This window comes from Drechmeria coniospora, chromosome 02, assembly GCF_001625195.1.
Source record: "Drechmeria coniospora strain ARSEF 6962 chromosome 02, whole genome shotgun sequence".
Classification (NCBI taxonomy): domain Eukaryota; kingdom Fungi; phylum Ascomycota; class Sordariomycetes; order Hypocreales; family Ophiocordycipitaceae; genus Drechmeria; species Drechmeria coniospora.
The window spans coordinates 7170496-7192203 of NC_054390.1; the positions used below are offsets into that span (position 1 = coordinate 7170496).

The 21708-nt window shown below is 54.7% G+C and overlaps 5 protein-coding genes across 5 annotated transcripts; 4 read left to right on the forward strand and 1 right to left on the reverse strand.

The window, feature by feature from the left end:
* Positions 1 to 277: 277 nt before the first annotated feature.
* On the forward strand, positions 278 to 1343 carry DCS_05084 (60S ribosomal protein L5; the record flags this gene model as incomplete). Its single annotated transcript, XM_040802390.1, has 3 exons — positions 278 to 298; positions 376 to 413; positions 479 to 1343. 3 exons carry the CDS (start codon positions 278 to 280, stop codon positions 1341 to 1343), a joined length of 924 nt encoding a protein of 307 aa, XP_040657423.1.
* Positions 1344 to 3413: 2070 nt separating this feature from the next.
* On the forward strand, positions 3414 to 4562 carry DCS_05085 (glycosyltransferase family 17; the record flags this gene model as incomplete). Its single annotated transcript, XM_040802391.1, has 1 exon — positions 3414 to 4562. The coding sequence occupies one exon, from the start codon at positions 3414 to 3416 to the stop codon at positions 4560 to 4562; it is 1149 nt and encodes a 382-aa protein (XP_040657424.1).
* Positions 4563 to 9103: 4541 nt separating this feature from the next.
* DCS_05086 (uncharacterized protein) lies at positions 9104 to 9328 on the reverse strand (the record flags this gene model as incomplete). Its single annotated transcript, XM_040802392.1, has 1 exon — positions 9104 to 9328. One exon carries the CDS (start codon positions 9326 to 9328, stop codon positions 9104 to 9106), a length of 225 nt encoding a protein of 74 aa, XP_040657425.1.
* Positions 9329 to 14073: 4745 nt separating this feature from the next.
* On the forward strand, positions 14074 to 14637 carry DCS_05087 (uncharacterized protein; the record flags this gene model as incomplete). Its single annotated transcript, XM_040802393.1, has 1 exon — positions 14074 to 14637. The coding sequence occupies one exon, from the start codon at positions 14074 to 14076 to the stop codon at positions 14635 to 14637; it is 564 nt and encodes a 187-aa protein (XP_040657426.1).
* A 2805-nt stretch (positions 14638 to 17442) lies between these two features.
* DCS_05088 (uncharacterized protein) lies at positions 17443 to 18102 on the forward strand (the record flags this gene model as incomplete). The annotated part of the gene is made up of 1 exon (XM_040802394.1): positions 17443 to 18102. The coding sequence occupies one exon, from the start codon at positions 17443 to 17445 to the stop codon at positions 18100 to 18102; it is 660 nt and encodes a 219-aa protein (XP_040657427.1).
* Positions 18103 to 21708: the final 3606 nt, after the last annotated feature.

Sequence of the window (21708 nt, forward strand, 5' to 3'; positions counted from 1 at the left end):
CTGGCCCGGAGTAGTGGGAGGGAATCGCGCGGTAGGTCATGTGACGGACTCGTCACCAACCCAGATATGCCATCGTCGTGGTGGGGCGACAAGTCAACGTTAGGGCTTGAAAATATCCCCCACCGAAAATTGCATTTGCCGTTCCGACACCACCAACCTCAAGACCAAACCACAAAGTTTCCGGCATTCGTTGTCAGAACATCGTTACAATGGTGAGTTGAGGCCTATCCAGAGCTCGCGCGGCCTCGTCCGTCGGGCATCAATTTCGGCGGCAGAAATGCCAATTGCTCGTGGTCGTGTGGGTCAATGCAAGATGCTTCGGGCCAGACGAGCAAGTCTGAAGCGCAAATTGCTGATCCGGGGAATGCGCGATAGGCTTTCCACAAGTTGGTCAAGAACAACGCGTACTTTAGGTGAGTGCCTCTTTATGGACATGCGACTTGGCCGACGGTGAAAGGCCCTGCTGACGGCCGGCCAGTCGCTACCAGACCAAGTACAAGCGGAGACAGTCCGGCAAGACGGATTACTACGCCCGCAAGCGCCTCATCACCCAGGCCAAGAACAAGTACAATGCGCCCAAGTACCGCCTCATCGTCCGCTTCACCAACAAGGACATTGTCATGCAGATCGTGTCGTCGGAGATCACGGGCGACAAGGTCATGGTGGCGGCCTACGCTCACGAGCTGAAGGCGTACGGCATCAAGCACGGCCTGACCAACTGGGCCTCGGCCTACGCCACCGGTCTCCTGATTGCCCGCCGTGCCCTGAGCAAGCTCGGCATGGACAAGGACTTTGTCGGCGTCGAGGAGGCCGACGGTGAGTTCACCCTCACCGAGGCGGCCGAGACGGCCGATGGCGAGCGCCGACCGTTCAAGGTGTTCCTCGACGTCGGTCTGGCCCGCACCTCGACGGGTGCCCGTGTCTTTGGCGCCATGAAGGGTGCCTCGGACGGCGGCATCTTCATTCCCCACTCGGAGAAGCGATTCCCCGGATACGACATGGAGTCCAAGGAGCTCGACGCCGAGACTCTCCGCAAGTACATCTACGGCGGCCACGTCGCCGAGTACATGGAGACGCTGGCCGACGACGACGAGGAGCGCTACGCGAGCCAGTTCCAGAAGTACATTGACGACGACGTCGAGGCCGACGGCATCGAGGACCTCTACACGGAGGCCCACGCCGCCATCCGCGCCGACCCTTGGAAGAAGGTGGAGAGCAAGAACAAGAAGACCAAGGAGGAGTGGAAGGCCATCTCGAAGAAGCACATGGCCACCAAGCTCACCAAGGCCCAGAAGGACAAGCGTGTGCAGGAGAAGATTCAGAAGATCCTGGCGGAGGAGTAAAAAGTCGAATCTCTTGGCATGTGCTGCAACGTTTAATACGACGGGTTTGGGTTTGGAGTTTTTGCGCCGGGGCATCGTCTACATTCAGATGCAAAATCCATTGAATTGACACCAACCCGGCAAGCCATGACACGGCCTGGTGAACGACGGGCAGCGTTGCCATGCGCCACGCTTGATTGCCGACCCGTGCTGTCTTTTTTTCGTGCGTAGTCCTTGACGGCTTTCACTTCCGTTCACCTGGGACATTTTCGTACCAATGTTGTTTCTGCCTGCATTCATCGTGAGCGCTAGCCACAACGCTTCCAACAGCGAGGGGTTCGACATGCTCTGTCAGATACTTGGCCTTGGGCAGGGGAGGACTGAACTGGTCGCGCCAGAATATTGGAAAGGCCTACCTGTACAAGTCTTGCGTGGAAGTTTGCGCACATGCGGGCACATTTCCTACTTGCTAAATACTACTGCGCAGATGGATGGAGCAAGTGCGAGTAAGAACTCCTCCGATCAGTACTCCGCATTACCTTGCAGCCAAGCAGCAACCTGCGACAGGAAATATGGAGTACTTTGCAAGCACAAGCTCACACTGTATTGCACTTGACCAAGGTATTCATATACATGTGTGCACGATCAGAAAGGGGCTGTGCGGGAAACGCTGGAGGCCCGTCGGGGCTGGCGATGCTCGTGCCTGACGACGAACAGATGCACCCTCGTCGTCGGCAGCAACCGTACGAGAGCATCAAGCTATCTTGTTCTCCGCATAAAGGCACAAGAAAGAAACCGTCCGCTCGCAGGGATATCAAGCATGGGCGAGGGCGAGCACGGTACGGCCATGGGGGGGGGGGGGCAGGTCGCTTCGGATACAGGGTAAGGTGGCCAAAAGGGGCGTTGCTTTCTCAGCCTGTCGAATTCTCAAGTACGAGTGCAGTTGAAAGGTAACTGCCCCTAGTGATTGCACTTGCTGAATTACTTGAAGTAATATTGCATCAATCTTCCGTACTCTGCGCAGTAATTGCTAGGTATGCGGTGTGCTTTGGTCAATAAGCACACCAACAGCACACCTGCAATAGAACCTGCGCAGATGTGTCGAGAGTACCTAGTAGGTACTAACTTGGTAGGTGTAGGTGTACTGTGTAAGTACAGTACAGTACAAGTACAAGTACAAGTACAAGTACAAGTAGTTGCCTAAGTGTACAAGTAGTAATACTCCAGTTTCCGCACATGAATGTAAGTGCAGGTACATCTACCGCAGCAATACGTACCTAGGCACCGAGCAGGTAATTACGGAGTAATACAGCTTTGCACCTACAGAGTACGGAGTATTACAGGTAGCCAATTACTACTCTAGTACTCTGTAAGTACAGAGGGAGCCGACTTAGTAAGTACCTGCCAAGGCCACGTCGGTGTCGGCTATATGCCATACGCAGATACGAACTGGGCGAGCGACCGAACCAGTAACATGCACATGTACTCCGTACAGTGGATGACGCTTGGCAACTCGCCACCATGCGTCAAGGATGAATACGAAGAATGATTTCCTTTTCGTACGTCAGAAGCTGGCAGTCATGAGCTCGACAAGTCGCTGGTGATGACTTGCCCGGTAGAGGGCGGCGGCCTAGCAGGGCATACCCCCGCAAAGCAAATAGACTTCCTTGGCTTCCTTGGCTTCCTTGCGCGACAAGGCCCTACGTCTGGCTGGTCCAAGGAGCTACGGCGAAATTATGAGACAACGTGGCGGGCGGCAGGGACTGGGCAGTGAGTGAGGACAGGCTGGACACTCAACACTGGATCCCCGACAACTCGACACTTGACAACTCGGCACTCGACAACTCGATGCTCGACAACTCGACGCTCGACAACTCGACGCTCGACAACTCGACGACTCGACCCGACAACTCGACCCGACAACTCGACCCTCGGCACTAGACACTCGACAACCAACTCGGTCGTTCGACCAACGAGCAGCTGACGTCAGCTTGACCCTCCCATCGAGGCGATCGCGAGCCAGCCGAATAGCAGCAAGGTCAAGTCTCCGGCCATGAGGGTCACGGGCAGGTGCTCGTGAGAAGGACCGTCATGGCCCCCCGAACCCCCCTCGTCATCGTCTTGGCCGCGTCCGTCGCTGTCGGCTGGTTCCTCTCCGGCCTGCTCGGCCTGCTCCCGCCGCTTCGCAGCTCGGCGGCGGTCCATCGCATCTCGGCCGACGACCTAGGCCTCGCGCTGCCGCCGCTCAACTTCTCGTCGCCGCCGTCGACGGACGCGCACCGGGCCTACTACGGCTCCTCGGCGGCGGCGGCCTTTTGCGCCGCCCACGGCTACGCCGTCTTCGAGCCGCGGTCGACGTCGGGCGAGCGCAAGATATACGACCTGTTCATGGTCAACTCGGAGCTCGACTTTCTCGAGATCCGCCTGGCCACGCTGTACGAGCACGTCGACTACTTCGTCATCGTCGAGTCACCGCGCACCTTCCAGGGCCGCGTTCGGAACCTCGTCATCCGGGACAACTGGCAGCGCTTCGCGCGCTGGCACGACAAGATCATCTACCACCTGCTCGAGTTCCCCGCCCACTTCGCGCCCGTGCGCACCTGGGACTACGAGGACCTGCAGCGGGACGCGACCTTTGCCCAGGTCCTCCCCCGGCTCGAGGGCCGGCAGGCGCCCGTGACGGGCGACGTGCTCGTCGTCGCCGACGTCGACGAGATACCTCGGCCGGAGACGCTGCTGCTGCTGCGGACCTGCGCCTTCCCGCGCCGCCTCACGCTCGCCTCGCGCTTCTACTACTACTCCTTCCAGTTCCTTCACGTCGGCGCCGAGTGGCCGCACCCGCAGGCGACCTTTTACGAGGGCCCGGACAGCACCCTGCGGCCGCGGGACCTGCGGGGCGCCAACGGCGACGGCCGCTGGAGGCGCGCGCGCGAGTCGGGGACGCTCGGCAACGCCGCCTGGCACTGCAGCAGCTGCTTCGCCACCGTCGACCAGTTCCTCGACAAGATGGCCAGCTTCTCCCACATGTGGATGAACGAGCCTCGCTACCGCGACAGGAGGCGCATCGCCGACGCCGTCCGCGCCGGCCGCGATGTCTGGGGCCGGACCAAGGACCACTTCCGCCGCGTCGACGGCAACTCGGACCTGCCTCCGGTCCTGGCCACCGACGAGGGCAGACGCAGGTTCGGCTACATGCTGAGCCGGGACGGCGAGAGCGCCGGCTTCACCGACTTTCCCTGACGTCGGCCTTTCCGGAACACCTTCATCTGCGAGCAGAGTCCAGTTGTCGTGGCTGGTTGACCGTTCTCTGCGTGTGCTCGCCACTGACGTTGCTGCCTGTCAGGTCGATGCTCACACCACATGTACAGGCACTCCGAGTAGTGCAGAGGACAAGGTGACAATACGAGTCCTTCGCTAGGCACACCTACATGGCATCCATGCACTTGGACGGTCCATGTCCTCGACCGGTACTGCACATGGCATATTTGTGGCTTGGTCTGCAATAGTTGGACCGATGGCGGCTGCTGGTACGGCGTTCTTGACATGTGCCACGCATGCATTTAGGAGGGGAGCCTAAACTTGGAAGGGATGAAAACTGTCTGCAGAATGCCTCTTGTCGTCTTGCCGATACTGCCTCGAAGCCCCTGGCGCATATGCTTGCAAGCAGTTGTCCCGGCACTTGCGGAACTGGCCACTTGAATCGATGCGTCCGACTGGACTCTACATTCCCGTCGGGACGGCTGGAGTGAATACTAGCATAAATAGAGGCCTTGTTCCCGTCCAAGATGCTATCCGTTCTGCCATCCAACATTGCCGACAATATCCTATCCAGCACAGGCCATTTTACTATTGCCCCAGAGTCTCCCGAAGTCTTACCATACTCGCCTTGACCGTGAATCTTTCCAACGCCGTCCTCTTCGCCACTCTTGCCTCGACAGCCAGCACAGTTCGCCGCCGAGCGGTTGATGAATTTGAAATGCAATTGCAGAAGCAATTCTACGCGCCCGTCGCTACTTTGATTTCGGGCCTTGAAGCTGGTAATAGTAGTAAGACTCTTACCGGCCCTGTTGCGTCTTTTCGAACGGCCATACAGGGGACGCCATGCCATATATTTCCAAGACGAAATGGGCCGAACTGAATGCTAGTTTTGACCATGGAAGGCTGAACTCGAAGCCTCAGGAACTGGTTACCACTATACGCGCGGCCCTGCTGGGAAGCAAGCAAGAGGTTCAAGCAAATAGGCACTGCGAGGATGCCATCATTGCCATTTGCTGTCTTCAACATATTTTCGGTATCTTCGCTCACTTTGCTGCCCAGGAAATACATGCATGTGAATGAATAGCAAAATATATGTGCATGTACAGCACTAGTAGGGTGGTCAGCATGAATAACACGGAGAAAAACTCGTTTAGTAGAGGCACTTATTTCTGACGCATCCGACCATGTTTGATTCGCTGGTGGAGTCTATCGAGCGAATGCCCTGCCATCATTATAGAGTATTCGGTACGGAGTACTCCGTACAGTCCTCCGGATCAATACTTGCAAGGTCATGATGCTTGTGCGCTCGTGGACCAGTTGGCCAATCCGACGACCGTATGTATGGTCGGATCCGTGGCTTCGCAACAGGTGCTCAACAGCGTTCGGTAAGGACTGTACATGCATGTTAGTACTTGTGGCCCTAACGAGCGCATGGAGTACTGCTTGCTCACTCGCGCATCAGCTTGGTGCATGTACTTGCAAGCACTTGCAGCGATGCCCAACACGTCTACCTGGGCGGCCGGCTGCCATGCTCGGTACCGTCGCCCGCCCCTAGGTATAGTCGACAATCGCTCAAGAGTAGATTGATCCATGGGATATATCGACAGCCTTCGCATGCATAGATAGGCGTAGACCGAGGCAATGCGTGCATAGTGTATATGTAGATATATAAGTAAACCCAATACAGCTACGCTGAGCGGTGGAGCATTAGGTGCTGAATCATGTCCTTTCTCCCCATCTCCTGCTCTGTCGCTTCAACGGCCGGAGTGAGCGAATATTTGCAAAACTAGAGGCCTTGTTTGTCTCTAAGATGCCATCCATTCTATTATCCAATATTGTACGCGATATCCCATCCAGTACAAACCATTCTACTACTTTCCCAAAGTCTCCCGAATTCTCACCATTCTTGCCTGCCTATTCTAACCTCAGAAAGCTGAACTCGAAGCTTCCGGAACTGGTTACTACTATAATTACGCAACGACCTGCTAAGAAGCAAGAAAGAGTATGAAGCAAATAGGCACTGCAAGCATACTATTTCTGACATTCGCGATCTTCAACATGTTTTTGGTGTTTTCGCCCAATTTGTTGGCCAGGAAATAAGTATTTTGGCTAAGGACGCGGACTTTGCATCACACAAGGAGGAGGTTGTTGATATCCTGCAGGTTGCTCTGCTGGAGTTTGAAGGCAATTGCATCGACGACCCATCGCCTGTACAGAAGCGGAGGAACCCTACTCCGTAGATAGCGTAATACCTACCGGCCGCCTGCTCGCTTAGTCGGCGCTGCTAGGAGAAATAAGTAGAACTAGATGCAGATGCTAGATCAGTTGGGGTAACGTTTTTACATGTTGACGGCCGCGTAGGCCTTTTCCCGTGGCTCCCCTGCCATCTCAAAAGAATGCTCGGTACTTTTATTAATACTTGCAGGAGTCATAATGCTTGTGCGTTCGTGGACCATACTGGCCAAATCGACGACGGTACTGTTCGGATCCGTTGCTTCGCAGCAGGTGCTCAGCAGTGTACAGCAACAGTACTTGATGCTCTGACGAGCATGGAGTATTGCTGGCAATTGCACTGGCTTACTCGCGCACCTGACTTCCGCCTTCGTCTCGGGCCGGACCGTGGCGCACTTCACCCGCCGCTCTCCGTCCCCTCCCGCTCGGCACCGGCCCGGTCGCATGCTGGATCGATGGCCAGGCTTCCGGTGCACGCTGGTCGGTGCCTGAGCTGGACGGCTGTCTGCCCGCCTAGACAATCCGCGACAATATGCCACGGCGTGCAGAGTGCCCTAGACATCGAGATCACGTGGAGGGTCGCGGACGGCAAGATGGAAGTAGACTGGCCGGTGGGACAAGCAAGTGCGCCAGAAGAGTGCCGTCCCGGAGTGCGAGCAGAGTCCAGTGATTGTGGCTGGTTGACCGTTCTGCGCGTGTGCCCGCCACTGTGACGTTGCTGCCCGTTACGTCGATGCCCCCTGAGACCTACTGTACTTGCACCCGCTCTGTACTACCCTACCTACCTAATGATTAGTAGGTAGGTAGGCGCCTGGGTGTGCTGTATTATTACTTGTACTGTAAGTGTACTCCGTACCAAGTAATACCTGCAAGTACGTGTACGGCGTACACCCTAGGGAGGGTCAAACGTCTGTCAAAAGCCCACTAACTGATACCTTCAACATACCAAACTGTAATATAAAACACTTCTAGCACAACCAAGTCCATTGCAACAGGCAAGGTACCTAGATAACTGGATTTCTAAGAAATACAGTATCAATATTTTATATGCCACCCCTTGGCATCCTTGCAGGCTCGCATTTGGCGAGGTATTGAATCAACTGGTACTGTAATCCGAGCCTAGGGAATCTGCCTTTGCCTTTCGCAAGTGTTGCGGAGTCACTAGGCAGCTGCTCTAGGAATCTCAATGAAGTTTATTAAAAGACTTGAAGGGGGAAAGGACTGCTTGTCCGTTTGGGCTTCCTTTTCTGTGTGTGCCCTTTAGGTTTTTTTGTTGTCCCCCTCGTCTTCTGTCATCCAGTCGGGCGTAGCCCGATATGGTAACAGCAAGTATCCTGCTTCGATATCTGGCTTGTTTTTGTGTAAATTCGAGAGCTGAGGGAACTTTTTTTTTTCAAGCCTGCTTTTTAAAGCATTCCAAACGCACTCAAACGCACTCAATCGGGTTGAGATCCGTGCTATGACTTGGCCAATCGATCCAGGGAATACCATGCTGCAGTAGGAAGTCTGTTGTAACGCTTGGACATAGATTGTAGCATTATTTCGCTGAAATAATCTCATACTATCAAAGGCTGGAAGAAGACCTTCCTGAAAAGCCCGAGTATAGCTTCGTGCATTAAATGCACTGTAGGCGTATGAGTAATTTCAGGACCTCGTCCCATAAACAGCTACCCGAGTCTACTGTAGGCACCAGCGGGACGGCGTGTGCTGATACCTTGTACGTCTAATTGCTTATGCCTGGTACCCTTATGTTACATACTACAGTACATGCACTTATGTGTACGGCATTGTGTGCAAGTAGGTACGCGGCGTAACACTTGCTTGAGGACTTATTTGCATATGTGTACTTGTTCGACAGCACCACAGTTACAGGCACTCCAAGTATACCTTCTCCGGCCTCCGTAGGTACAGTGCAGATAACACGGTGCGAGACCTTTGTTGGGTACATGGCATCTATGTACATAACTTTGACAGTCCATGTAACTTATACCGTACATGTCATGCTTGTAGCTGGGTCCCCGATTGACCGAGGACTACATACATTTGCAAGGCGTACTAAATATGTGTATAGCATGGATTTAGGAAGCGAGCCCAAACTTGAAGGATAAAATTGACTACAAAATGCCTCGTACGGCTTTGTCTATTATATTACTGCCTCGAAGCCCTGGCGTAATGCTAACACGCAGTTGTCTAGGCACTAACTGAACTAGCCAGTTGTAGTATCGTTCCTGAGCTTTACTAATCGATTCGCCCTCTTTCCCACCAGGCGATTTATGAGCCAGGACTAGTGGCTACTTCAAGGGTGTCGCAATTGGGGATGGTGGTTGCGGCATGATGCTTGAGTACGGGGCGCGATGAGGCATCGAGTAAATATTATGATTCGGCTCGGGCTCATCGATGTAGGCTTCGGACGAGAGTAAATCATCCAAGTCATCCTGCTGGGCTTGTCGGCTGCCAATAACACTAGCAGAAGCCATGGCGGCAAAAAGAATGGCAGCGGCGTTGGAAAACTTCATGATGGAAGATGGTAGTTTAGAAGCGAGGGCGTTGGGGTAGTAATTGGTTGTGTATATCCGGTAAGATGATTGTTGCAAGAATATCGTCCAAGGTACAAGGGGTTATTGGGGTTTTTATATATCCATCTGCCGTAGACAGCGGATAACCCAAGTCCAAGTAGTAGGCGTGAGTACCTGGCACCACACGCGAAAGCGCTTGAAGACTGATACTCCGTACATGTACGGAGTAACGGCGTACGGACTACGGACTACTCAGCACTGAGGTAATAACGATTCAGCTTGAGCAGTGCTAGTGCCACCTCAATTAATTGAATTGACACTTTGCCACCCCACTTTTGCATATTGAGTGCCCCTTATATTAGTCAGTCGCACGTATACTGCCTCGCAGAATATTACAGCATCGCCATGCCGGCCTTGCTCCTATCATGGCCCAACAGTGACAAACCGATCGAGACGCGCACATGAAAGTGAATCGACGCTTGCGCAGGTCGGTGGACTACAAAGGTAGGTGTTCTCGCCTCAGCGTAAGTACCAAGTAATTTCAAACCCTCCTCCCCACAAACCGAGAGCCGGGTCTACCGTAGGCACCAGCGGTGTGGTGTGCCGTACGGTGCTTCAAGTCCCTTACCCTGTAAGAGTACTTGTTCAGTTGGGGGGCAAAGAGTATTACTTGCACCACCTTAGGTACCATATTCCTGGTCCAATCTATAACGGAGTAATCCAATATAAAATGGTACCTGAAGGGGGGCAAATACTTTTTTGCCACAAACTGTACGTGGCAGCGTCAGCATGCCCGTACCTAGGTAGGTACCTACCTGCACCAACCTACCCTTATACTCCGTACTACTTAATTCCGTGCAGTCGTGATGTGAGCGTCAGACTACTATCGAGTGCCACTCGAGAATACTAGGTAACAAGCACTTGCACTTGCCCTTGGGTGTACGGAGTACAATGCATGTATTTGCTCGACGGTTTCTCATTTACAGGCGCCCCCCGCGATGGACCGGCGATGAGAAGAGGTGCGGCGGAATCCTTGCGTCACATACATCCCGCCGACCCGCACAAGCTCTGATGAAACGGTGAACCGGGACAATGGTGAAAACCTTGCGCAACTCAGGGAGCGAATCGTAGTGCCGGCACAGGGCTTGGTTCCAGACGATGAGGAACCCCGGATTCCTGAACGGCGACGCGCCATTGATGTTGCGTCGAATCGGCTGGCCGTCTCGTCGTCAGGGGCCAATCTCGGATAGCCTCCGCGGAGGCGGCGTTGCTGGTGGAGAGGTCGCCACGAAGCAAGCCTGGCCCCGGATTTCTACGTGGCGACGCACGCCACTCCATCGATTCGGCTCGCCGCCTCGTCGTCTCGATCGGTTTGCCGGGTGTGCGCCGCAGACGGTGCTGCGTGGAAAATACGGCAGGCTTCCCGCGAGGCTGCCGAGATGGCGGCAGTGCATGCGTGCCTGTGCGAGTGCCCGCACGCGCTGCGGGTGTACTGTGCAGCGTACGTCTGCTGCCACCGTGCGAGTGTGGTCCGTGCCGTCGCGCATGCGCTGCAACGAAGCGCCCATGGCATGCTCGCTCGGCACATGCACTCGTGGTTTGCCGGTACGCTGGTGTGCTATGGAGCAATCGACGAGGGGCCGCGACGTGCATCAAGCCGTGGATTTTTCTCGCCGAGCACTATTACCGTGATAATTGCAATGCTGGCGAGCACCTGTGCAGTGACAGACAACAGCACCTAATAGTACTTGCATGTACGAAGAGTGCACGTGGCGTAAATACTTGCCGCTGGACGAAGTGGTTCTAAGTGCTCGTACATACAAGGCCGGCACGAGTGCGGATACTTGTGCATGGCAGTATTTGCACCTACGGAGAGTACTGCTTAGTGTATTAATTATCCCCAAATACACGGTACATCGCGCCCATGCTTTAGTACACTTGCAAGTGGGCGCAAGTCAGGTGTGCAAGCAAGTAAGTAATAATCAATAATGCATACCAGTAAGTACTTGATCACTACAATTTGGTGCGCTTTTCCAGTCCTCGTCCCCGCAACAGCCACCCGAGCCCAGGTACTCATCACCAGCATGGCACGTGCAAGTAGTGTGTGCAAGTACAAGTAAGTACATACTTGCGCCACTGCAAGTTGAACTGGCTACTGCTATTCATAAGGCCATGCTAGGAAAGATGCTGGACGAGTTGGGGTGCCGTTTTTAGATGGTTAATTGACGACCGTGTTGGCTTTTTCCCGTTCGCTCCGTATGTCATGCCGTTGCGTCCTTGCGCAACAAGAATCATGCCGCCGCCATCATCCATCGTTCCACCGCAGGCACTCGCCCACTCGCCGCTCCGTACGAGTTGGTATTAATACCTGCTCGAACGTGGAGTGCCCGCGCCCTTCCATGCAGTCGCCAAAATGGCTGCCGACATTCAGAGCGCCCTGGTGGAGAGCGAGCACAAGCACAAGGATGCGGCGCGGCACAAGTATGCGGCACAAGTATGCGGCACAAGTATGCGGTACAAGTATGTATGTGTTTGCAGTGAGCTGGGGCAAATACCACTAGGTATCCATTTAGTATCTGCCTACTTGAAAAAAGGCGAGGAATTTTGGTACTGTTATGATGGATACACGCAACTTATCAAATCTACTTCAAGGTCAAGTACTTAATTAAGTACCTATATAGTCGTCAGCGCATGCGGAGTACTGCATATTATTACTTGTGCATGCAAGTACTCGGTACATGACGCCCATGCTTAAGTACACTTGCAAGTGGGTGCAAGTACGGTGTACAAGTAAGTAATGCACAAGTACGGAGTACTCCGTACTTACTACAAAAGTTGCTGCGCCTTTCCAGTCCTCGTCCCCGCAACAGCCACTCGACCCCATATATCAGCAGTAATATGGCACGTGCAAGTACGGCACGTGCAAGTACGGTACGTGCTTGTGCGGAACTTCAAGCATCTTAACCTGTACGAGTAAAGAGAATGCACATGTACTTCTGGTGCTGGCTGCCGAGGCAAGGGTGGCGAAGAGGACGGCGTTGGAAAGCTTCATGGCGAAGGTAAGAAATGTAAGAATTTGGGAGACTGGAGCAAGGAATAAAGGAATGGCTTATACTGGATAGGATGTTGTTTGCAATCTTAGATAGCAGTATGGATAGCATGTTGGAATCGGACAAGCCATCTACAAGCATACACTAGTATTTACTCTAGCCGTTGGAGCCATATCCAGCAGGAGACTCGATATGCCTATACCGAGTGTAAATGTCTGCTACTTAAGTGCAGTACGTTGTAACTACTCGTTAGCGCAATAAGTAATGTACAGTTGGGGGCCTATAGTTGCGGTGCTGCGACGCAATGGATCCAACCATACCGTCGGCGGATTGGCCAGCAACGGTTCACGAGTGTACTTACTTACTGTACTTGTACGAGTCGGGTATTTCTTTCATGTAATTAATAATACCAAACTCCTTGATGATCTATCAACTCTCAAGGTTGGTCGTCTGCGCACACAGAGCACTGCATATTATTACTTGCGCATGTACTTACGTACTCCGTACTTGTGCTGCGTACAGTACAGTACTTGCGGTGTACAGCTAATACAGCACTTGTACTTGCTAGGCAATCATGACAAGTGCAGTATCCGTAATGCAAGTAATTACCTACTTGCGGAGTAGTAATCACTCTACGGTACATACGGTACAGTATACGTTCGGGAATTACAGAGCACTGCGCCCCTTGAGACTGTCCCGCCAATACTGCACAGGCGCCTGTAAGTACCGCCTTGGAGGCGAGCGGCCACTGCTGCGCCCGAGTTCCAGCTCCCGGCCCGCACCAACCGGCCCTGGCCCTGGCTGGACCGTAGCCCACAGCGCCACACCAGCAAGGCTACCACAGTGCCACGGTTGTCGGTCCTTCGGCTGCCCTAAGATTAGTGCCCAGGTGAGTAAGTGTGCATGCACCCACTGCTCGCTGTTTGGGACGCTGCAAGTGCTTGCAAGTCCCTGGATGTGCCAAGCAGGTGCGCGAGTAAGCAATTGCACCCATACTCGTGGGTGCAGCTGCGATGCAACGGATCCGACCATACATAAGTACTCCGTACGGTCATCGAATTGGCCAGCAAGGCCCACGAGCGCACAAGTATTATGACTCTTAGAAGGGAGTATTCCATTGAGAAGGCGGGGGATCCCCTCGACAGCCTGCACCAACGAATCAAGCATGGCCAGATGTGTGGGAAATAGGTACGTGCCAGGGTGTCCATCGGCAACAAATATTCATCGGGAAGAACACTATTAATAATAATACTCCATAATTAATTGACTGCTTTTTCAATTCTTTAGTGCCGCATCCAGAGCGGATCCCCTACCCTAATTACCATCTATCGCAACAGAATCCCATCTGCAGATGCGCAGTACGTTAACGAGGAACTCGTTGCAGGTACTCCGTCCTGTACGCGCAGTACGCTGACTCGTGCCGCGACGGCGCCGCAGTCGGCAGGCACCGATCCTGCCTCGTGCAGGGAGGAATCCCTAGGGCTTCTGGACGTCAGGAGTACGGCAAAGTCTTGTTCCGACAGCACGAACATGCTTTAAATACAAGCTGCATTCGCATCCGAGATGCCACAATACCATGAAAACCGTTCCCATTCCCTTCCTAGATTCGCATCACTGCCCCCCTTTCCCTAACATCGTTCTCCTCCATTCCTTCATTCGTACCGGATTCCTTTACTCGTACCGGATTCCTTCATCATGAAGCTTACCAACGCTCTCCTCTCGGCTACTATCGCCTCGGCTACTCTCGCCTCGGCCAGGTTTATCAACGGTACAAGCTCCTTCGACGTACAGCTGAAGGACAAATTCTACAAACCGGCGGCGGAATTTTTTTGGGACGTTGTTAACCACAAGAACGCGCAACTTTCCGATAGTACACATACATGGATTATGGCTCTGACAACCGACGTACAGCCGTACATACAAACCATGGCCAACAAGGCCGAGTTCCTGCCTTATCTCGCCCAACTGAACTCCAAGTTTCCGGACCTCGTCGATAACGTTCGAGTTGCTGTTGCCAATAGCAAGCCGTGGGTTCAGGATCAACAGCGATGCAGAGATGCCAGAACGGCAGTCGGCGATCTTCGAACCGCGTTGACACACTTTGCAAAATTCATTGCCCTGAGCCTAACGTCAAGCGGCTGGGTGGCCGACCGGAGCGCCGACGTTGTGTCGAAGGAGCACGATGTCGATGTAATCCTGGCCAGGCTTACGCAGGAGTTCAAGGAAGGCAGCTGCATCGATCGCGTAGCCCGCAATTAAGGAGAGGCCCGAGGAGCGCAGGCATACATTGCCGCTCGCCCGAGCGCCCGCCCACTGGGTGCCTTCCCCGCCTTCGCCCTAGTCTGGGACGATAATAATACTTGGGGGGGGGGGGGGGAGAGGTTGGGCTGGTGGGGTTGTATTAATATTCTGCACAGTACGGAGTAGGGGGGTTTCCTACAGGGAATAGATACTTACTGTTCTTCCTTTGTTCCACCCCCCAAGTTCGCTGTACCGATATATCTGATGTGCTGTAGGTGCAGATGCGTATACTTACTTATGCAGCGCAGATGCTGCACTTGTGCCTGTAGCGTCGGCACTGCATATTTATCGTATCATTAATACTGCATCGACAGAGAATGTGCGGCTGACCTGTGCTGCGGCGACGGCGAGGGGCTGAGGAAGTCCCGGCTTCGATGGCGCGCCTACTGGGCCCCTGCACTCCGCATTGCGGCGAGAATCGATGGCTAGATGTCGCACGCGTAGGGGTAACGTTCTCGGAGGGTGGATCGACCGTCACGCTTCCTTGGTTCCGTCACCTTGGTCAGTCACACCAACATGTCTGCATAGGCACCCGGTGCCGATGGTGTGTGCACCTAGGGGTGCATGCTGTCGCGGAAACACTGCAGCGTGCGGCGCGGCATGTCGGAAAGGGCGAATGCATCCATCGACAAACAAGGCCCTGATAGGAAGAGAGCAAGAGGTTCAAGCTAATGGCCAATGCCGGGATGCCATCTTTGCTATTGGAAATCTTAAACATGTTTTCGGTGTTGTCGCTAAAGTTGTTGCCCAGGAAATAAGGAGCTTGGATAAGGCCGCTGACGCTGCATCGCACGAGCGGGAGGTTGTTGATACCCTGCAGCTTGCTCTGCTGGAGTATAAAGGCAAATGCATCGACGACCCACGCCCACGCCCACGCCCAAGCCCACGCCCAAGCCCACCACGGCCGGAGCACTTCAACACGACTTTGGTCTATTCGCTGCCGTTGTCGCCGGCCGACTGGTGGATGCCGAGCCGAGCCCCGACACTGCATCGAAGAAGCAGGAGGTCGTGGACACCCTGGAGCTTACTCGGCTGGAGTTTGAGCGTGGCAGTTGCGTCGATGGCGTACCCCACGATGCGTAGAGGCGCCTGGTCGGTCGGTGCCCGCTCGCCCTGCCGGGCCGCGGCGGAAGCCATGGTTGCCCGCCGGACGAGCAGGTGCGAGGTTTGGCATGGAGAATAGACAATCGACGCTCCCTTTGTCCCATTCCCTCGCTTCGTCGTGCCGACGCCTCATAGTACCAGTTGCTGCCGTAGCCACCCGCCGAGGATCGTACTGCAGGTGTGCTGTAGGGGTGCTGTAGGTGTGCTGTAGGGGTGCTGTAGGTGTGCTGTAGGGGTGCTGTAGGTGTGCTGTAGGGGTGCTGTAGGTGTGCTGTAGGGGTGCTGTAGGTGTGCTGTAGGGGTGCTCTAGGTGTGCTGTAGGGGTGCTGTAGGTGTGCTGTAGGGGTGCTCTAAGTGTGCTGTAGGTGTGCTGTAGGTGTGCTGTAGGTGTCCTGCATGTGTTTGTGCCTCTCGGGTCTGTTGAGCCCCGCTGGTGGATACTCTGATTCCGGCACAGCGTCATGGGAAGCAACCTCTGGCACAACCGGATAACTGGGTTGATGCGCCCGCACCCCAACCCTCTTGCGTCCTGACGGGCGAGCAACTGGCGGGGAATTGATCAGCCAGTGCTGTACGGGGCATCACGGTAAATACTAGTACATGCGCCTGTACCGCAATGCAGGCACCTGTACCGCAATACAGTCACCTGTGCCGCAATCCTTACATTCGCCTGCAACACAATACTTATATATACCTGTACCACAATACATCTATACAATCGATCGCCGCGTAGGCTTTATCCCGTCCGCTCCGTTCGCCATGCCTGCAGTATAAGCGTGCCGCACGTTGCCGCGTGCAAGCAAGTGCATGTGCATGTGCACATGCTTTGCGCAGGTATGCATCGGTCCCATGGTGTCAGTGAGTGTATCCGAGGACTTGCTCGGACACGTAATAGCGCCGCACCCTGCTGCTGCACTGCACGTGAACGCAAAACCGGCGGCGCATTCTTCGCATTGCACGGAGTACAGTACGGAGTGTATGCAAGCGCCCAGGCGAAACCCACTAGCCATTCGGGAGTTCTTGCATGGCTACTGTGCACGCGGCAGCAGCGCTGTCGTTCGACGTGTATCCGTTCGCGCGAATGCCATGTCTCGAGCAAGGCAACCCCCCCCCCCCCCCCCCCGTACGGAGTGCCGTACACTTGCAGCGTTCTCCGTGCTGGCGGCGACGGGTACCTGCACCTGCTGCACTCCAACGTGGCACCGGCTTGTCGCGTGCGCGAGTCAAGGCCCGGGTGCCGAGTGCCGACACCATTCCCGTCGAGGCACCGGACCCCGCACTCCGTACCTGCGGCGGCGGGCCCGCTTCCTCGTGCCGTCGTGGTTCGGCTCAAGCGGCGACACCGCCGCAGGTTGAGCGTCGACGCACCCGCCACCTCAGCACCCCTCGCAGGCACGCTCGGCACGCCGACTCGCCCGCCGCCCCGTACCGAGGGGCACCGAGCAAGGCGCGTACTTGCTCGGCCCGCCGACGTCGTCGACTCATGCGATTCCCACCCGTGTATCGCGTTGACGAGAAGCCCGTCGCAGGTGCGCGCCGGACCTGTCTCGTGCGGGGAGGAATGCCTACGTAGACGTCCGGAGCACGGCAAAGTCTCGTTCGGACAGCACGAGCATGCCATGTATAAAGGCGCGTTCGCATCCGACCTGCCACGACCCTATGCAAACCTTTCTCATCCCTTCCCAGAATCGCACTGCTGCCCCCCTTTCCCCAACAGCATCCTCCTCCATTCCCCCATTCGCGCCGGATTCCTTCATCATGAAGCTCGCCAACGCTCTCCTCTCGGCCACTCTCGCCTCGGCAAGCGCCATCAGCGGCACTGGTCCGACGGATAACTTCGATGTACAGCTGACGGACCGTTTCTACAAACCGGTGGATGACTTTTTCGGGGACGTCATCGCCCATAAGAACGATCTGCTTTCCGAAGGTGTGCATAGATGGATTGACGCTCTGCATAACCAAGTGAAGCCATTTATAGAAACCACGAGCGAGACCGAGCTCGAGTTCCTGCCTCATCTCGCCAAGCTGAACTCCAAGTTTCCAGCCCTCGTCGATCAAGTTCAGGTTGTTGTTAGCCGTAGCAAGCCGTGGGTTCAGGATCAACGGCGATGCAGCGATGCCAGAACGGCAGTCGGCGATCTTCGATCCGAGCTGACCTTTTTTGCCGACTTTTTGTATCAAAGCCTAAAGAAAGGCAACTGGAAGGCCGATCAGAGCGCCGATACTGCATCGAAGAAGGACGAGGTTGATGTAATCCTAGCCAGGCTTACGCAGGAGTTCAAGGAAGGCAGCTGCGTCAATCGCGTGGCCCGCGGATGAGCATAGGCCCGAGGAGCGGACGCGTACGTGGCCACCCGCCCGCCGGGTGTCTTGGGGTCTAGGATGGAATCATGATGAGAGGTTGGACCGGTAGGGTTGTGCGCGGGAGATTTCCTGGAGGGAATAGATGGTTAGATGGTTATACAAGTACTTGCCTTATTCCATACCCCTAGTTCGTCATGCCGACATGTCTCATGTGGGTGCAGATTGTGTACTGCATGCACCGAGGATTGCAGATGCCATACTTGTACGTGCAGTTATTAGCACTTGGTTGTAAGGCGTCGGTGCTGCAGTGCATCGACGGAGAACTTGCAAGTAAGTCAGCATGTAATACAGTGATGTCGTTGTATCCGTTGTCCTTCCGTTACCAGTCGTACCGCTGCAGCGTAGCGTTGGCAGCGTCGGGGTTGGTGCTAGGGTTAGTGCACGCCGCCTGTAATTCGTGTTGCCCACTGCGCTAGGAAAAGGCACCGAGTGTAATTACCTACCTACCTACCTACCTACTTGCTTACTTACCTTACCTACTTATTTACTTACCTACTTACAAACTTACTTCCTTACCTACCTAAGTACCTACTTACTTACCTACCTATATACAAACTTACTTCCTTACCTACTTACTTACCTACTGACCTACCTACTTCCTTCCTTAATTACTAAGTACCCGAGTCGGAACCATTCCACACATCATCACGTGCTCCCGTAATACAACCATGGTACACGCAGTCACGCAACACCAGGACGCGGCGACTTGGGCATGTGCGCAAATCGATGAGCGTGCAAAAAGGTCAAAAAGTTCAAACTGCCATACTTGCCATAGGGCAACGGTATTGCATGGCAGCAGCACCGAGCACGGCAATTACGGCAGACTCCGTACATGCACATGCACATTGTACGTTTGTGAGATGCGCGTACCCAACCCGCTGCATGCATGTAATACCTACTACTACGGAGGTGCATCGGTACAGCTGATCAAGGACGAATCGTAATGGAAGCGTGGATTCCATTCCCCATCCAAAGGATTCACTCCTACCGCTCGCCCAGCATCTAACCATCTTGCCACTCACTGTATGGGCTGCATTCATCCACCATGAATGCAATTGCCTTTCCGAAACTCTTGAATGGTAGGCTTCAACGCGTCAATCACTTTCTGCTCATTCGAAGACGTGTGCGCATTCGGCGCCGCGTGAGCTAGACCTTGGGCAATATCTGCAGCGAATTGCCTGAAATCAGATTGAAGATCGCCGAGCGCAGTTTCCACATTGTCACACTGTAGACGATCTTTGATCCTTGGCCTCCTGTCCAGCAGGGCCTTCCCAATGGCGGAAACAATGTCCGGGAGGCTCGAGTTGAGCTTTGCAAGATGACGTAGAGTATGAGCCTCTCTCCACGTTGTTAAACTGAAAATATATCGTATTGCTTCGGTCTGTAAATTGTATAAAAATTGATCCATGACCCCGACAAGAGAATTGCTCTGTACTGTGTAAATGTCCGAAATAAAAGTAGTTGCCGGAGTATAGAAACGGCTCTGCAGTTCTTTCTCAAGTCCGTCCGTCGGACTGTTGCCATTGACAATGCTGGCAGATGTGAGAGTGGTGAAGAGGAAAGCGTGGGTGAGCTTCATGATGGAGAATATGGTGAGGAGGCGGGAAATGGTGGAGTGATTCTTGGATGCATGGGATATCGGACGCGAAATGGGGGCATATCGGGAATGTATGTATTCTGCACTTCCAGCCTTGGAACGAGAATTTGCCGCAGGGACGGAGCAGGGACGGAGTGCAAGAGTCAGCACGAGCAGATGCCAACTGTGGTGGTGCTGTTGCACGAGTAGTACGATTCGGCGTGCCGAGTGTACTTCCAACAAATTACTCGTCATTGTACAAGTGTTGCCTGCACACTCTGCATGAGTGAACCGCATCAGAAGTGCGGCAGCTAGATGCCCTTTTTGGCGGCAGCGGGCGATTCGTCCCTCTTGGGCCAGGCAAGTATATGCACGCACTGGCGGTGCCTGTCGTGGTTCGGCTCTCCGTACTCCGTACTTGTAACAGGCAGGTAATCGACACCCGGCACCGCACCGACGGTACGCCTACTCGCCAATGCGCCCTGCCGACTCGGTACTCCCACGGCTCATCACCAAGTGTGCTCGTCCACCGGCACTCTGCATGTACACCTGGCCTGCCGTGTATCCTCCATGCCGTCACCGCAAGCCCCCTGCCGCCGTGTTAGCCTGGCGACCGTACCGTGGTAGATGGCTGCAGAAAGTGCAGAGAGCGAGTGCCGAGTAATGGCAGATCGTCGCAGTGCCGAGGGTTGCTGCAGGACTTACCGGGGCACGGGGTGACACGTGTTGATGGATGCGCAAGCATGAATATCATGGACCGCAAATGTCGAGGGCCGTCGCGTCAAGGGCGACGCCATCTGTCCACTGCGCCCGCGTATGTGAATAGGCGGGAAGCGACGCACCGGTGTGCAGGTAGATGCAAATATGCATCTACCCAGACTCATTCATCCCTGTTCCGGGCGCTGTGGCGCGGCATGCGGACTTGCCCGCGACCAGCCGCATGTGCTTCAAAGTACTTGCGGTTGCTCTGTTCTCTCACTGTAATTACAGTGCTGGCGCTGTGTTCTCACGGCACTGGCACGCTGCGCCTGCTCTGTGCCCTGTACCTGCTCTGCACTCTTGGTACATGCTTTGTGCCCGCAACATTTGCACTGCACATACGGCAAGTACATGCTAATGCACCCAACTCCTGCACTGCACTCATGGTACATGCTAGCGAACGCAGCACCAGCACTGCACTGACTCGTGCCAGCATCCAATTCCAGCGCTCTTGCATCGCTACAACTAATCCGCTCTCCATACCTAGCACTCTGCACCGCTTCGAGCGGCACCTTCGCCTGCTGCCATGTCGCACCTGGTTGACAAGCGCGACGCCAAAGTCTAGCTGCCACGTTTTCAACCAACTACCTGTCGCACCCGAATGACGGTGAAACTCTGTCTGATCATGCTTGAAACCGCCTTTGCTGTCGACATTTCCCTGGTACCCTGATTGCAGCCAAACCAATGCCCAAAACGGGATTCTTTTCTTGCCCCACTACACGAGCCCGCCAGCCTCATGCTGGACAATGGAGACGGGAAGCAAGCACGCCATGCCATCAGGCACAAACAACAAGAATCTGACCGAACAGGCGAGCCAAGATCGTGCGAAGCAAGTAGCCTCCTCTGCACTGTGATTTCATTTCTTATACTCTCTAGGCGACAATCTTCCTTCTGAGGCGGCCAGCAAGTTGTCCATGTACTCAATGAGGCCATCTACGGCGGTCCACGCTGTAGGCAGTGACGAGTGCAGAGCTAGATGTACCACGAGGTAGGAGTGAAGCTTACATGCACATACTGTACGGAATGGACAATGGACAATGGACAATGGCCATCACTCGACATCCCGAATGTATGGGTCATGTGACTGGGCCTCCATACACATGTTACTAGCAAGTAGGTGTCTACCCAAGGCTGGGACACGGTCCTCGCAGCGGGAAGAGAGGCTCCTCAGTTTTGGCTGGCGATGGCTTGCCGAAGGGCTGGGTAGCAAGTAGCACTTGCACTGG